Source organism: Malus sylvestris, chromosome 16 (genome assembly GCF_916048215.2).
Source record: "Malus sylvestris chromosome 16, drMalSylv7.2, whole genome shotgun sequence".
Taxonomy (NCBI): Eukaryota; Viridiplantae; Streptophyta; class Magnoliopsida; order Rosales; family Rosaceae; genus Malus; species Malus sylvestris.
Window position 1 is genome coordinate 10,939,070 of NC_062275.1, and position 16,469 is coordinate 10,955,538.

Consider the following 16,469-nt stretch of genomic DNA (forward strand, 5'->3'; position numbering starts at 1 on the left):
ATATCCGGGGTAAAGTAGGAGTAGCCGAAATTGAAGGAAAGATGAGAGAAAATCGGTTACGGTGGTTTGGACATGTGCAAAGAAGGCCTACTGACGCTCCGATTAGAAGATGCGACTATGGGACAGAGGTTCAGGGCCGAAGGGGTAGAGGAAGACCTAGGAAAACTTTGGAAGAGACTCTAAGAAAAGACTTAGAGTACTTGGATCTAACGAAGGACATGACACAGGATCGAGCACAATGGCGTTCTAAGATTCATATAGCCGATCCCACTCAGTGACTTGGATTTTCCAAGTCTCCAACCGAGAAGTTTTCCTCACTCGGGAAATTAAGGGAACACTACCCCAACCTACATGCTCCACTCAGAAAGCTTCAACATACAAGCTTCAACAAAAGAAAATTCAAAGAACTTAGCGAAGAAGGCTTTGGTGTATTTAACACAATACGTTGAAATGAAGGAAAGCTTATTTATTGATATCCCCGATAAGCTACAAATATGTACATATACATGAGTCAAAATAAACACACAAGAGGGAGCCTTCACAAAGGTTGCTTAGGAGAAGTCTCAGCAGTCGGTAGAGCCCCAGAAAGAGAAGGCACCAGAGGGGGATCATTTGGAGCCTCAGTACTGGACAGAACCCTAGAAGGAGGAGGCATCAGAGGTTGATCATTTGGAGCTTCATTACGCGGTACAGCCCCAGAAGACGAAGGCAATAAATGCCTTTGGAACAAACCCACAAATCTCTGATGATCAAGTAAAACCTGACTATCAGTTTCCTTCATCTGGTCAAGCTTCCTCTTCATGTTTGTAGCATAGTCATGTGCGAGCCGGTGCAACTGTTTATTCTCATGCTTGAGCCCTCTAATCTCCTGTTTGAGACTCATCACTTCAGCCGCCAATGATTCAACTTGGCGGGTTCGAGCAAATAGGCGTTGGGCCATATTAGACACAGAACCTGCACACTGAACACTGAGAGCCAGCGAATCCTTAACAGCTAACTCATCAGACCGTTTGGAAAGTAGTCTGTTATCTTTGGGAGTGAGAAGGTTCCTGGCCACCACCGCAGCGGTCATATCATTCTTCATCACGGAATCCCCAACGGTAAGAGGACCAGTAGGGGAGACGAAGGATGGGCACCATATGTTGTCTGGAGAAGGCGGGGCTGCCTCTTCAACAAGGTTCAAGTCAAAACGACGGTCGGAGGGGCCAGACATTTTCAAAGGTGTTGAAGAGAGAAGAGGTCGGACAAATCAAGATCTTAGAAGTGCAAGAATGAAGCTTCTACTGGTAGAGATTCAAGTGTGCTTTGGAACTTAATGCCAGCCCCTATAAAAATCTGCACTCGATGGAGCTTCAGAAATCGAAGAGGCGCCTGCTCAGAAATCGAAGAGGCGTTTGCTTTCTCAAAAGCTAGGCTGCTTAGAGATCACGATGGTTGATCTTAGAAATCGAAGAGGCGTTTGCTTTCTCAAAAGTTGGGCTGCTCAAAGACCACGAAGGCCGATCTCAGAAATCGAAGAGGCGCTCGCTTTCTCAAAAGCTGGGCTCCCCAAGTTGAGCACGTGAAGCTTGCAGCTCCCACTACATCGCTCTGACCAAGAAGGGTAAAAGAATAGCAAAGAAACAGCACTAACAAAGTTTAGACCCATAAATTTTGAAGGTCTAGCTACCATATTATTACCCACAAGGGTAAAGGAACAGTATCACTGCTGGATAATTGGAAAGTCCATGTGTGTCAACCTCTGTGCTTTGTGGCAAGGTAGACTAGCAAACATGCCCAACCTTTACTCACATTCGAGAAAACACTCCCAATAAGATTGCTTGCTCCAAAATCGAAGAGGCACCGTCCTCCGAATCTCAAGAGCCAGACTCCCAACATGACTACTTTCTTAAAAATCGAAGAGAGGGTAAATGAACAGTACCATTGCTGGATAATTGGAAAGTCCCTGTGTGTCAACCTCTGTGCTTCGTGGCAAGGTAGATTAGCAAACATGCCCAACCTTTACTCACATTCGAGAAAACACTCCCAACAAGATTGCTTGCTCCAAAATCGAAGAGGCACCGCCCTCCGAATCTCGAGAGCCAGACTCCCAACATGATTACTTTCTCAAAAATCGAAGAGACACTGCTCCCCGAATCTCGAGAGCCAGACCCCCAGCATGATTGCTTTCTCAAAAATCGATGAGGCATCGTTCTCCGAATCAATCGAAGAGGCGCTCGCTTTCTCAAAAGCTGGGCTGCTCAGAGACCACGAGGGCCGATCTCAAAAATCGAAGAGGCACCTACTTTTCTAGCCTTGTCAGCACCTGTCACACGCACACTCAGCTTTGCAGAAATTATGGGCATTCTGTCGAAGACTTCTGGTGAAGTAAAAAGCACATGAATCTTACTGTTCAATCACCCACTTCCCACACGCAACAATAGCTCATGGGTACCACAGATAACTTTGCCAAAGTTCTCTGCCAAAGTTGAGCACGTGAAGCTTGCAGCTCCCACTACATCGCTCTGACCAAGAAAGGTAAAAGAATAGCAAAGAAACAGCACTAACAAAGTTTGGACACATAAATTTTGAAGGTCTAGCTACCATATTATTACCCACAAGGGTAAAGGAACAGTACTACTGCTGGATAATTGGAAAGTCCCTGTGTGTCAACCTCTATGCTTCGTGGCAAGGTAGACTAGCAAACATGCCCAACCTTTACTCACATTCGAGAAAACACTCCCAACAAGATTGCTTGCTCCAAAATCGAAGAGGCACCGTCCTCCGAATCTCGAGAGCCAGACTCCCAACATGACTACTTTCTCAAAATCGAAGAGAGGGTAAAGGAACAGTACCATTGCTGGATAATTGGAAAGTCCCTGTGTGTCAACCTTTGTGCTTCGTGGCAAGGTAGACTAGCAAACATGCCCAACCTTTACTCACATTCGAGACAACACTCCCAACAAGATTGCTTGCTCCAAAATCGAAGAGGCACCGCCCTCCGAATCTCGAGAGCCAGACTCCCAACATGATTACTTCCTCAAAAATCGAAGAGACACTGCTCTCCGAATCTCGAGAGTCAGACCCCCAGCATGATTGCTTTCTCAAAAATCGAAGAGGCATCGCATCGTTCTCCGAATCTCGAGAGCCAGATACCACAGACCACTTTTTCAAAGTGCTCTGACAGAGTTAAAACATGTGAAACTGGCAACTCCCACTACCGTGCTATGACCGAGCAGGGTAAAGGAATAGCATTACTACTTGTTGTTAGGGAGACTCCTATATATGTCGACCTCCATCCCCAACGGACAGGCAGACCTGCAAAAATGCTCAACCCTTCATCATATCTGAGAAGGCACTCCCAACGAAGCCTTTCGAAATATTCAGCTTTCTTTCCCCCCGATAATACCTCTGCAAACAAGCTATACTAGAGCAAGAATATCTCATATCATCAGGGTTAAAAGCAAGAGTATCCCATATCATGCTTTTTCCCTGTCATTTCTTTTGGCCTTGTTTTTACCTGCAAGACAAGGAGAAAGAGAGCAATCAGTCAGCACTTGGAATCAAGCTTCCAGCCAGGAACTGACTGCCTGGAACCCCTTACCTGATTACTTACCTGGCATTGCTCTCGAGTATTCATCTTCAACATCTTATGTTTCCAGGGAAGATTCCGCATCTGCTTGAGGAACAGATAGGGCAAGTGCGAAGGATACAAGGAAGCATGTGGAGACAAGCGTAACAGCACACGTGCCGATACATCCATTACTCTGTCAAAAGCAAAAGTATCCCATATCAGCACGGTGGAACGTACTCTAGATTTGATGGACTTGTTTTGACCCTCAAATTCTTCAGTCGGCCTTATACTCTGGAGGAAACCAGAAAACCCTCCAGCTCAGTTCAAGAATAAGCCTGTGGAAAGTTACTTCTTCAAAAGCAAAAGTATCTCATATCATCTCTTCTCATTTTTCTTCTCTTTATCCTTCATGCTGTTGCAAGATGGGGAGAAGGTGAACAATCAGTCGGAGCTCTGATTGCTTACCTTGTCTGTCACCTCTTTCAGCAGACCCCCTAGCTCGGCGAATTGGAAGACTCCTACTACATGGTTTGTATCGCGCTTGACCAAGCCTGAAACTACAAGTAAGCTTCAAGTGAAATTGATACATTACCTTGTGCATCTCCACAAGTTAAAGATACCACCCCTGGATGGAGGAAGAGTACTTCCAGAGAAGATGCCACATCTACCTATGAGACAGATAAGGCAAGTCAAGACGACACCACACTCCGATACTTAGAAGTTTCGTGATTACGAGATCATTCTCCCACAATATTTCCTAATGTCATTTGTACTAAATCATTCACTTGTACTCACTAAAGGAGAGCTTGAACCTATGTACTTGTGTAAACCCTTCACAATTAATGAGAACTCTTCTATTCCGTGGACGTAGCCAATCTGGGTGAACCACATACATCTTGTGTTTGCTTTCCTATCTCTATCCATTTATATACTTATCCACACTAATGACCGGAGCAATCTAGCGAAGATCACAAAAAGCGACCGTTTTCGCTACCTAGGATCTATCTTGCAAGAGAACAGAGAATTAGATGGAGATCTCAACCATAGAATACGAGCTGGATGGAAAGAGTGCATCCGGCGTGTTGTGTGACCGTCGTAGGCTACTGAAGCTCAAGGGAAAATTTTATAGGACGGCAATAAGGCCAGCGATGTTGTATGGCACAAAATGTTGGGTGGTGAAGCATCAACACGTACACAAAATGGGTGTAGCGGAGATGAGGATGCTTCGTGGGATGTGTGGGCACACGAGAAAGGATAAGATTGGGAATGAGGATATCCGAGGTAAAGTAGGAGTAGCCGAAATTGTAGGAAAGATGAGAGAAAATCGGCTCCGGTGATTTGGACATGTGCAAAGAAGGCCGACTGACGCTCCGGTTCGAAGATGTGACTACGGGACAGAGGTTCAGGGCCGAAGGGGTAGAGGAAGACCTAGGAAAACTTTGGAAGAGACTCTAAGAAAAGACTTAGAGTACTTGGATCTAACGGAGGACATGACACAAAACCGAGCGCAATGGCGTTCTAGGATTCATATAGCCGACCCCACTTAGTGGGAAAAGGCTTTGTTGTTGTTGTTGTATTTGATTTAAAACGTTACATTGTTTTGATTTGTGTATCTTATTTGATTTAAATTTAAGTAGCATATAAGGGGGCGTTTGTTTGACCGGATTAGAGGGGACTGGACTAGACTAGATTGTAGTCCTGTGTTTGTTTCACGCCGGGACTACGTTTAATGGGACTCGCCTAGACTAAGTCGGACTAAAAGCTTCATTGAAGGGTCTTCGCGAGGCCCCCTGAAATTGGCCGGAATGCTAAGCCAAATCTGATGGATTCACCCCTCCCTGTTTCGTTCCTCCCACCTGCTTCTATCTCGTGTCCCACAACCCTTTTCAAATCCAGATTTCGCAAAATTCAAAAAAAAAAAGACAAAAAATTTGCAGCGGGATGATCATGGTTGTTTCAATCACACATGCACCCAGAAAAATTCGAACCCAGATAACCCAAAAAATCCCAAAATTCGAACTTAGAAAACTCAGAAACCCAGGAAATCCAGAAAAAAAAAATGCAGTGGGATGATCATGGTTGTTTCAATCACACATGCACCCAGAAAAAAACAAACCAGATCCAACCCTTATCCTCCACCTTTGAGCCAATCACACATGTAGCCCACCTCCTTCAATCTCTTTCTTGCTCTATTTTTTTATTTTAAGATTTGCAAGTGATTTTGTGAGAGGAAGTGAAGAGGCAGGAGGAAGAGGTGAAGTGCAGAGGAGGCGAAGAAGATGAAGTGAAGAGATAGAGGATTTGCAATAAAAAAAGGAGGAACAAAACTGGGAGAAAAGGGGAATGGGGAGGGAGAGGCGGAGAGAAAAAATGATGCACAGAGATGGTTCTAGAAAATAGGGAAGAAGATATAGTAATGAAAAAAATATTAATTGATATATTAAATTTAAAATAAAATATTAATAAATATAGATTAAATAATATAATATTATAATCCTGCTTCTTAGTCCGACACTGCACCAAACGCTTCACTAAGTCAGTCCAGCTTAGTCTAGTCTAAGCCAGTCCAGCTTAATCCTTGAAACTAGTCCAGTCCGAGACAGTCCGGTGCAACAAACGCACCCTAAAAGTTTTGTTTGGATTTGTGTATTTTAGGGCTGGTTCGGTATGGAATCCCAAACCGAAAATGGAATCCCAAATTCCAAATCGATTTTTTTCAGGACAAGATTTTCGAAACCAAAATCAAACCGAAATTTCGGTATTCTCGAATTTTTTTCAGGATTTCGGTATGGTTCGAGATTCATCGACCTCCCAACTTCCCTGCCAACCCACACGGCCACACCTCATCCCAGATTCGTCGACCTCCCCACCCCCATCTCCATCATTTTCATTCCTGGGCTTGTGTTTGTTGCCTTCGGAAGTCGGAGGGCTTTGTGAAGTGCATCGAACAGAATCAGGTACTGATCATCATCGATGTGTGAGCTTTTCCATGTCTTGCCAAACGAAATCACCATTAGAGGGCTACTCTGCTTTGCAAGCTTGCAGCAATGAATCTGATGTCAGGGAAGAACGATTGGGTTCCTCAGATGAAGGCTGCAATGGGTATGGTGTTTTGGGAAGAGCAGGTTGCGGGTGTGTCTGCTTTTGAAGAGAAAGCATACGAAGGCTGGCTTCTGCATTTGAGGGAGTCAGTGGAACTGTGGAAGGAGAGAGAGAGGGTTATTGGTTTCAAGAAATAAAAGAAATAAGAAACCATGACTTATTTGATGGTTTCATGAAAGAAGATGGTTTCTTATCTAATGATTTCAAGAAATATGAATAAAGAAAGAAGAAGCTGTTGATTTGATTCCCATGTAAGAGACTGGTATATAAAAATATCATAACGCTGGATATTAAATTTGATTTTATTTATTCAAAGGTAAGAATTTTATTAAATTGGAATGGAGATGTTTACATCAGAAGCCAATGTATTAAACAACCATTCAGGTTTAAGATCATTCCAACGATGAAAGCCCCCTTCCCTTACCACAAACGAAACCATTAGATGTGCTGCTTTGTTATACATCTGATGAGTGAAGATAAATTCTACTAACTATGAAAGCCCCATTCCCTTACCACAAACAAAGCCACTAGATGTGCTGCCTTGTTACAAGCCCGAGGAGCGAATATAAATTCTACTGATCCCACTCTTTGTATGATGCCATATTAAATTCGATTCATAAAATCGTGTATGCCGTGCATCATAAGATACCACCTAATATTGAAAGTAATATAAAGTTATTTTGACTTGTGGTTCCGAAGTAGTTTTGTTTAGTTTGGTTTAGCTTAGTTTAATTTAGTTTAGTTTAGTTTAGTTTAGTTTAGTTTTGTTGTCTTACCTAGCTAGTGTTGTGGTCGCGCTACAATGATATGGCTGGATATGGTTTTTGCATTGAGCGATGTGTTATTTGGTCTCATCTACCCAAGATGACTTTATATGGTCTCCCTTCAGCAATGACTTTATGTGACCTTGCTATTCGGTGGTGACCTTTTGCAGTTGCTGATATAAATCTGTTATATCTATCGTTCTATGATAGTTTGTATGGTGGCATGTGAAATTTTCGTACATGTGGTAGCCGTCTAGGGGTTTACTATTATTGTCTTGCTTAAGCAAATTCACCTCTAGATCATTTTCTTGGTCAGTGATGTCGATGCAAATTTCCACCGTCTTCAGTCTTGACGAAAATGCACCTGCAAAACAATTAACACCTTTGGTCAATGACCTAAGCCTCACACGCCCACGAGGTGGGATGAGGGGTTAGGCTAATGGATTGGATGCCTAAGTCAGTTTCTCTGAGGAGAATAAAGTGTTCAGGGCTTTTTTAGGGTCGTAAAAGCTTTTGAAATTTGGTAGAATATGAGGTATTTATAGGGATATGGCCGGCCATAGTGTTAGGGTTTTACCCTACACATGGCGGCATCCTATTGGCTAAGTGTTTTGTGGAGAAATATTCTCAAGATATTAAATAGGAAATAATATCTTGAGATAATGGAGTAAATATCCATAATTGATTTAAATTGGGATTATTTACTTGATTGAAGTTAATCTTCAATTGGGAATGTATTAAAGATAGGATTTGGGTAATTAATCCTTATCTTCAGGGGTGCGAGCTGCGCGTGGGAGCACGTGAGAAGTCTACCCATTTATTGAGGGCAATCTAATCTTTCTTGAGAAAAAGTCCACGTGTCACTTCTAGAATTTTTGGGATTATTTTAGGCTCCACAAATGCCCCCACACCTATTAGGCTGCACGGAAGAAAATGATAATAGGTGTAGAAATCCTAAGCTGCTTGGGCTTGTAGAGTTGTTTCCCAATTTGAACTTGATATCCTTTCTTGTTTTGGAGACAGACTTCTTCTAGGATTGCCCCCAATACCTATTTAATTCTGCCTTAAGCAGGGGATTAAATAAATTTGGAGAACAATCTTCATTCCAACAAGGATGAGAAGCCAAAGAAAAGTTTTCTTCCCCCTTCCCTAGCTTTTTTCTTATCTTGCCTTTGCAAAAAGTCATCTCTTGTTGTTGTTCTTCTTCTCCGTGCCGAACCAAGGTAAGAAAAAAATTTGAATTTTCTTCTTCTTGAATTTTGGAGAGTTTTGGGATTTGAAAAATAGGCTTGGCGGGGGCTGAGGATGTGGGTGACACATGGTAGGGAAGCCACGGGGTTGTTGGTGGTGCGGCAAGGGGACCGGCTGGCGTGGGCTAAGTGGACGACTCGGCTCAGGCCGAGGTGGCTGGGCGCTGGGGTGCGGAGAGGGGGAGAGGAGGCGTGGGCCTCCCTCTGTGTTAGGCCGTGCTGGTTGCAAGAGAAGAAGAGTCGGGTCCTGGGTCGTGGGGCTTGGCCTGCAGTTGGGCTCCTGCGACTTGGGCTTGGACTGAGAGAGAATGTGAGGTTCGTGGGGCCTGGAGCAAGGGCGTTGGGCTCACGGTCCTTTTATTTTATTTTTTTCGATTCTCTTCTCGCGAGCTACCTTCTAAATATTTTTCTTTGTACTTTTTGCAGAGACTTTGAGATGTCTTCCTCCGATAGAAAAAGTGACGAATATCCTCCACCTTTGTACCGTCAAGGTGGTTCTTCTAGCAAGATGGGCTACTCTAAGGCTGCACGTGTCAAGTTCAATTCCGATTAGCTGTTTCAGGATTTTCTCGAGGCGTACAAGCATGCGATTCCTTCAGAAGTTCGCGTCAAGCGGGTGAAAGATGAAAAAGGCCATGAACCATGCGGTGAGGGTGCCATTGCTAGGAAGATAGCTATCAAATTCCATCCGTATTACTTCATGTTGGGATTTACTTTTCCCATGTCGTGTCTTTTCCAATAGGTAATCTACTCCATGAAATGCTTGCATGTTCAGTGCTCCCCAAATGCAGTTCATGTGATGATGAGATTCTCAAACTTGAGCAGGTTCTTTGATCTTGGCTTGACCATAAATGAGTTTTGGTACTTCTTCGAGATTGGCCACAAGAAGGGCGTGGGGCAACTGAGGTCTCGTCATAGACTGTTTGATGTTTCTTGCACATGTGCTCATGGTTGGGCGAGAGACACCTTGGAGATTAGTGGAGAGTGGGAGTCTGACTTTTCTCCTAAGCTGTGTGTTCTGACTATCTTTATCAGTGGTAAGTAAACTGCTTCATTCTTGGCCTACTTGAATTTTTGTTGAGTTGTTCCATGGCTTCAGTTTATTGATCGTCATTCTTACTTTGTGTAGATTCAAAATTTGGCTCAACTCCAAGAACTTCGGCGAATAAGAAGAAAGTGCACATTGCCTTGGGCATTCCTATTGAGTACCGTGAGTGGCGCTAGCTGCTCAATCATCTTCGTCAGGAAAAAGGTGGGCTGCCGCCGAATGAAAAGATAAAGTGGATAAAGGATGAGGAGCTTGCTCGTCCGATTGCTGCTGTAGAGCCTACTCCCAATGAGGGTGGAAAGAAGAGATATTCCTCACTTGCTTGTGAGCCTTTGGCCTCAAAGAAGCCGATGACTTCTTCTACTGCTCGCGGGGGTTCATCTGTTGCTGTTGACCCTAAAAACTACTAAACCTACGTGGCGCGTAGGCCGAGTAATTAATAAGCTAACTACGTTTTTTGGTTGTATGCGGGGCGTGCCAACTCATCAGCCGAAGAGTAAAATATGATGATGTTGCGTTGAGCGCGTGGCTGACTTCTTGATCTTGCGACTACGCCCGAGGAAGGAACACTCTCGGCCTTCAGGTTCTAGAGCCTAAAGTTGCTAGTTCTGCGAAGTTCACAAATCGTCGACGTCGGATTCAATCACGGTGATTATATTCGTTAAAGTATAAGCACGCCAAATCGACACCAGACTATATGGGCATAAGTACTCAAAACAAATGTATGTCTTGATTGTGAAAGTGGTTCGGCCGTCAGAATGCCGAACTCTAAAACCTACTTGTGAATACCCAATCATAAATAACTCACCGGGTATAGTAACTTGTAACACATCGCTTCACCGAGAAGGCTAACGAGATGACTTCTGCCAATAAGGATTTGAAAATCCTTCTCGACCGAGACTTGGATAGATAACCAGTCGGCCATGTTGTAGTGCTGTTTATCCAAACTGAAGGTGCTTCACAGTCGGCTGATTCTACGGCAATAGTGCTATTTATCCAAACTGAAGATGTTCGCCGGTTACCTTCATAGTGTTGTTTATCCAAACTGAAGATGTGTTAGCGAAAAAGGAAAACAAAAATCCCAAGGTTGTTAAGAGGTTTTATGTAGAGCAAGGGTTTGCGTAGGGCAGTTTGTATGTTGAATTGGATGGGGTTTGTTCGATGTCCTCCCTCCCTATTTATAGTAGCCAACCTGTATTGAATCCCAATCATTCTCGGATTAGAACTCATTTCCCCGATCCAACCTTATCTCAGCCAGTCCTACTCCTACTAGGACTTTGAACTTAACTCATTATCAGGCCGCAATCAATTTCAAACTCTAACATCTTTATCCTGTTGAAACTCCTTCTCGTAATAGGACTTACCCACATCCCACAGGTTTCCGACGGGATATGGCCAACTTCGACTACGCGGCCCATGAGCTGGATAACCCCCAACGACATCTAAACATGGCCTTTGGCCCGAGAACAATTCTAAACTCGGCCCAACTAATACTGGGCCGAGAACAATTCTAAACTCGGCCCAAACCAATATTTTTAGGCCCAAACATTGCCCCCTCGCTTCTGAGGTCGTCAATCTATACTCCTTGGTTTGAGCCTCGACCTTGAAGAAGTGAAACCGACTCTTGGGAACTACCACTATGCGCATTTATGAGACATAACCCCACGACCTTGATTTCCCAACTGTCCTGCCACATGTCAACCCCCTGGTTACCTTAGCAGCCTTTAATCATGATCCTCGAAAACATGCGACCGCCAAAACATCTCTTTTACACTAAACCCGCCGCAACATGCAATCATGCGTCCTCAAACCGCGAAAACCTCGGTCTTCTCGCTTCAATTTGTTGAGCATGTATAATGATTGGTAACTCTCCCACTCGATTCTACCCTTGATTTTGAAAATCAAATGTTTAGCCTTCTGTCCCAAATGCGTATAAATACCCGAATCTCTTCCATTCGTGCCTTATGTTTTCCAAAACCCTTAAAATTTTCTCGTTACTTTGTTTTCAAAACCTTTAAAATCCATAAAATCGTAAGCTTTCATCTCAGAAATTATTTAGCCTTCATCAATGGCCTCCTTCGTCTCAGAGCTCTCCACCGAGTGCAACAAGTACAAGGACTTCATAGATCAGAACGCCATCAAGATTTTGCATTTCGAGAGTGACCTAAACATCATTCACCAAATTCTGGGCCCATTCTTCAAAGACACGGTGCCATCATCCGTCACCAACCTGTTAAAAAAACACTGTTTGGCATGCTTGCTGCAAGGATTTGATTGGTCAAAGTGGTGCCAAACAAAACCCCAAAGATCCTGCCCTTCGACCAATGCGAACTGGGTGGCCTGTGTCGGTGCATGCGCAGGAATGCCTGACGGAGGTTATCTAAATGCGTCTGCCGTTGTGCTGATTTGATGACCACATCGTCGACGTAGACTTCGACGATGGTACCAATTAAATCATGGAAAATAATGTTCATAGCTCGTTAGTATGTTGTACTGGCATTCTTAAGGTCGAAGGGCATGACGACCCATTCGTATATGCTTAATGCCCTGGGACACCGAAAGGCAGTCTTATGGACATCAGCTTCGGCGATGAAAATCTGGTTATAACCAGCATGCCCATCCATGAAGGATATAATCTCGTGATGTGCTACGACGTCAATTAGCAAGTCGGAGATCAGCATCGAGTACTCGTCTTTGGGCGTTGCCAGGTGCAGATTACGAAAATTGATACAGATGCGTAAGGTATCATTTTTCTTTAGCATCGGGACGATATTGGCCAGCCACTCGACGTATCGAGCGGTCTGAATAAACCCAGCTTTTATAAGTCAAACTAGTTCGTCTTTTATGCCGAGCTATACTTCGGTCGAAAACCGGCAAAGGGGCTGGTGGAAAGGCTTACAACCAGCTTTGATGCGTAATTCATGTTCAACAAGGGTCCGATCAAGGCTCAGCATCTCATGATAACTCCAAGCAAAACAATCTTTAAACTCATTGAGTAATTGACAGAGTTTGACTTTCATGGCATGGGGTAACAGTGCACTAATAAATAACGACCGAGGGTTATCGGCCGTTCAGACATTTATTTCCTCTAAGAGGTCCTTAACTTGGGGTCGACTGTCTTTGAGTTCGGCCGGTGCGGCCTGAACTTTGTCTAATGACAGTACTGGGCCGTTATCTTCCTCGGCCAAAAATTCAATTAAGTTGATGCCCGAATGTGGGTGCTTGGAAATAGCATACCAATAGGCCATCAGACGTTCCATCGTGGATGAAACCGTGGCCTTACGCCTCTCGCCTTTGACGATAATCATCAGTGGTATGGATCAAGTTGGCCAAGCCGAGTCGTGTCGAATCCTAGTGGACAGTCTTGGCGCCTACCTCGATGGCTTTCTGGACTAAGATCCGAGTCGGTCGTCCATCTTCATTAAAACCATGTAGGGTAATGTAGCCGACGTGATCATCATAATAGCGGGCTTGAATCATGTTGGTTTCAAACGCCTGATTATCGGCTGGATGGACCATGACTGATTTGTTGTCCCAAAAAATGAGAACTTGGTATAAAGAAGAAGAGATGCAATTCGTTTGATGAATCTAATCCCTGCCAAGCAAAGCATTATATTCGGTTTTGGAGTCGATGATAAAAAATACGGTCATGTGATTACGACCTGCAATGTTCACCTCCAAAGGGAGTACTCATTTGGTTTGAGACTTGTCACCAACGAAGCTGCTCATGGTTATTCCTAAAGGAATGAGTTCGTCGTCGGATCGTCGTAGTGCGTTCATGACGGATACAGGCATGATATTGACCGTTGCTTCGCAATCAACGAAAATTTTAGAGATTGGGTAACCTTCAATCTGGGCTGTGACATACAACGACTTTAAATGCTGAAGATTAGCTGAGGAGAAGTGGGGAAACAAGATGGCTAGGGCTGTTTTAAGTTTCTCGTCGTTGTTTGCTGGCTCATTTTCAGTGGTGGTGACGAAATCAACTTGTGTTGCTTTCTCGACGACCACATCACCATCCAAGGAATTTGGTTGGTGTGCAGTTGGCTGGAATTCAGTAGGTAGAACATGGACCATGCTAATTTCCATATTCTCAATGACTGAAAGGCCCATTGGATCCTGGTCATCGTCTTCCGGGTTATTGAGGACTATAACATCGTGCATTAGAGCATCCTCAGCCTGATGATCAGGTGTCTCGACAGGTACTTGCTCTTGTGCCAAGGATCCCAACCTTGTTTCATTGGGACTGTAATTGTCGAGCTCGTTTGTTTCCAATGTCTGACTTTGCTCCTGCAGTGTTTTTCAAGCACGTTCTTCATAGGCGATCTGGGCGTCCCTTGTGTCCAAGTAGGCGTCCAAACGTGCCACCTGATATTTCTTATCAGCTGTTAGGCCGAATAGAAACGCGGTCGAGAAGACTTCGAAGTGATATCGTAGGTGTTGAAGGTCTTCGAGAGAAAAATAGAGTTCGGCTGTATCAATGTCCGTGTATGGATCGACCTTGAAGCCAAAAACCCTAGCCTCTCGTTTATGCTGAAATCTAGCTTTGTTTGCTGGGTCGGTGGTTTTTTGGATGATCTATTCAGTATCAGGGCAGGTTAGTGCTAAGTCGAGAGCTTATTGACACACCTTAGGTAGTCCATACAAATCGTTGTCGGAATACTTTTTGTGAAACTTTTTCATATATTCCAAGGATTCACCGAGGAACAGAGGGTGTAGATTTCGTCGAACTCTTATTAGCGGTTCTTTCAGGGGTAACGGGGAAAGTTGGCTTTCGGCCTCTTTCTTAAACTGCTTAAAGCGAACTTTCATCTCCTCGGGCCGAATGAGGAGTTTGATGCGTTTCTTGGACTCTTCGATGGTAGTTTCGTAGTCATGATTGGTTTCCTTCTGCCCCTGTAATTCAGCCATGATGTTGGGGTTGGCTGGTCGTCTCCGCTTCTTACCGTCTCTTTCGGCTACCATTTAGTGGCCAACACAGTATGGGCCGCCTGCCTTCGAGCCATGCAATCTATACGCTGACGTCGATGTTTCTGAGATTTGGATAGCACAGCATAAAAGCCGGTGGGAGAATTGTAACTGTACCAATGTTGGTCACGTGGTTCAGGCAGTCTAAAGGTTTTTTGATTTGATGATGAGCTTAAGCTATTGGAATTACGCGAATAATAATACTCATTATAAAACAATGCGTCAAAATCAAGGCGTCGTCCGTCTGTTTTTGGGGGCCGAGCCTATCGAACACTTTCTGGCGCTGGTCTTCATTGGGTTCCTTTGGAGGTGCTGTCGTGGCCGTAAACTGTTGTCATGATGTCGGAGTTTAAGTCTGAGGTAATTTTTCCTTGGGTTTGGTTAATACAACGTGTGCCCTACAATTGTTGCACAAAACTATTGGCTCGTCACTTTCTTCTACATTGGAATCTGACATGGATTTAACTCCAGCCGGTCCCGAAAACCCGGTAGATGGTTCATTGGAAAATAGGTCGATCTTGAGTCGTGGCTGGGAATGTTTCTTTGGGACTTGTTGTACTAGGACAAACTCAGCCTCCCCTTTCCCTTTGCTCTTGGGTAAACGGGTGTCTACCATGCCGACTGTTGCCGAAGGGAATGGATCAACGTCGATCGTCATCCGTTTTTTCGGAAAACTTTAGCTTGCCTTTGTCAATCCAGCTTTGGATATCATCACGGAATACGACACAATTGTTTATGGCATGCTTGATCGAATTATGATACTTGCAATACGTCTTTCCTTTAAGCTCTTCAGCCTTGGGAATGTTATGTCCTGGCCGAAGTTTGATGATCATTGCTAATAACAATTGATCGAAAATTGCCTCTACCTTTGTGATATCAAAAGTGTAAACTTTCGATGTTTTCGTCGTCTTTTCAGTGGCCGAGCGGGTTTTGGCATCCTTGGAATTAAGTTGAGTCAATGCCTTGCAAACATATGGTTTATCTATTACTATCTCGGTCGCGTCCACACTGACGTATTGGGAATTTTTGCCTTCGGTCGATGCGTAGTTGACCGTAGGATTTTTGTAAATCGTTCATTGGGATGAGGATTTCAAGATCTTTTCTTCTCGGAGCAAATAATCATATTGCTCGACATGCTGGGCTAATTCATACATATCTCGAAAGTTTGCCCCCAAGAATTTTTGTTTGTACTCCACGTCGAGCCCATTCAGACCAAGCCTAACAAATTCGACTTTGGGAAGAGGTACTCTGCACCAATTGTTGACTTATCAGATGCTTAAGCCATCCTAGCTAATGAAGAAACTGACATTTCCATCCCCGGCCAATAAAACTGTTCGTGAAATTTCTCGACCAACTCCTCCTAGCTTTGGATAGAATTAGGTGGGAGGTTGATATACCATGTGAACGCTGAGCCTGTCAACGAAAAGTTGAACAACCGTAGTTTATGAAAATCACTATTGACATCTTCGCATTGTGCAGTGAAATGAGCCACATGTTCTAACGAGGATAAGGACGATTCTTCAGCAAAAAGGTTGAAATCTGGAATCTTGAAACCTTTAGGATATTTAAAATTTTCCACATAAGCTTGATATGGGTGGATGAATTTCGGGAACTTCGGCCCTTTTTTCATGGCTGAATCGATCATCCATTGGATCTCGGTCACATCAACGGATGTTGCTTCCACTACTTCAGCCTGTAGCGGATTACTTTTAAATGGAAGCTGTCGAACCTGATCAACCGGTCATTCTTCGAAGACTTTGCTAACTAATAGTTCGAGCAATCTG

General features: G+C 44.0%; 2 protein-coding genes across 2 annotated transcripts in view; one reads left to right on the forward strand and one right to left on the reverse strand.

The window, feature by feature from the left end:
• LOC126608218 (desiccation-related protein PCC13-62-like) overlaps positions 1 to 16,469 on the forward strand; it is a 51,373-nt gene that overhangs the window by 15,419 nt on the left and 19,485 nt on the right. The gene's annotated exons all lie outside the window — the stretch shown is intronic.
• On the reverse strand, positions 347 to 2,827 carry LOC126608222 (uncharacterized). Its single transcript, XM_050276059.1, has 2 exons — positions 2,696 to 2,827; positions 347 to 1,999 (listed from the first exon to the last, which is right to left on the reverse strand). Exon 2 carries the CDS (start codon positions 1,211 to 1,213, stop codon positions 539 to 541), a length of 675 nt encoding a protein of 224 aa, XP_050132016.1. The 5' UTR covers positions 1,214 to 1,999; positions 2,696 to 2,827; the 3' UTR covers positions 347 to 538.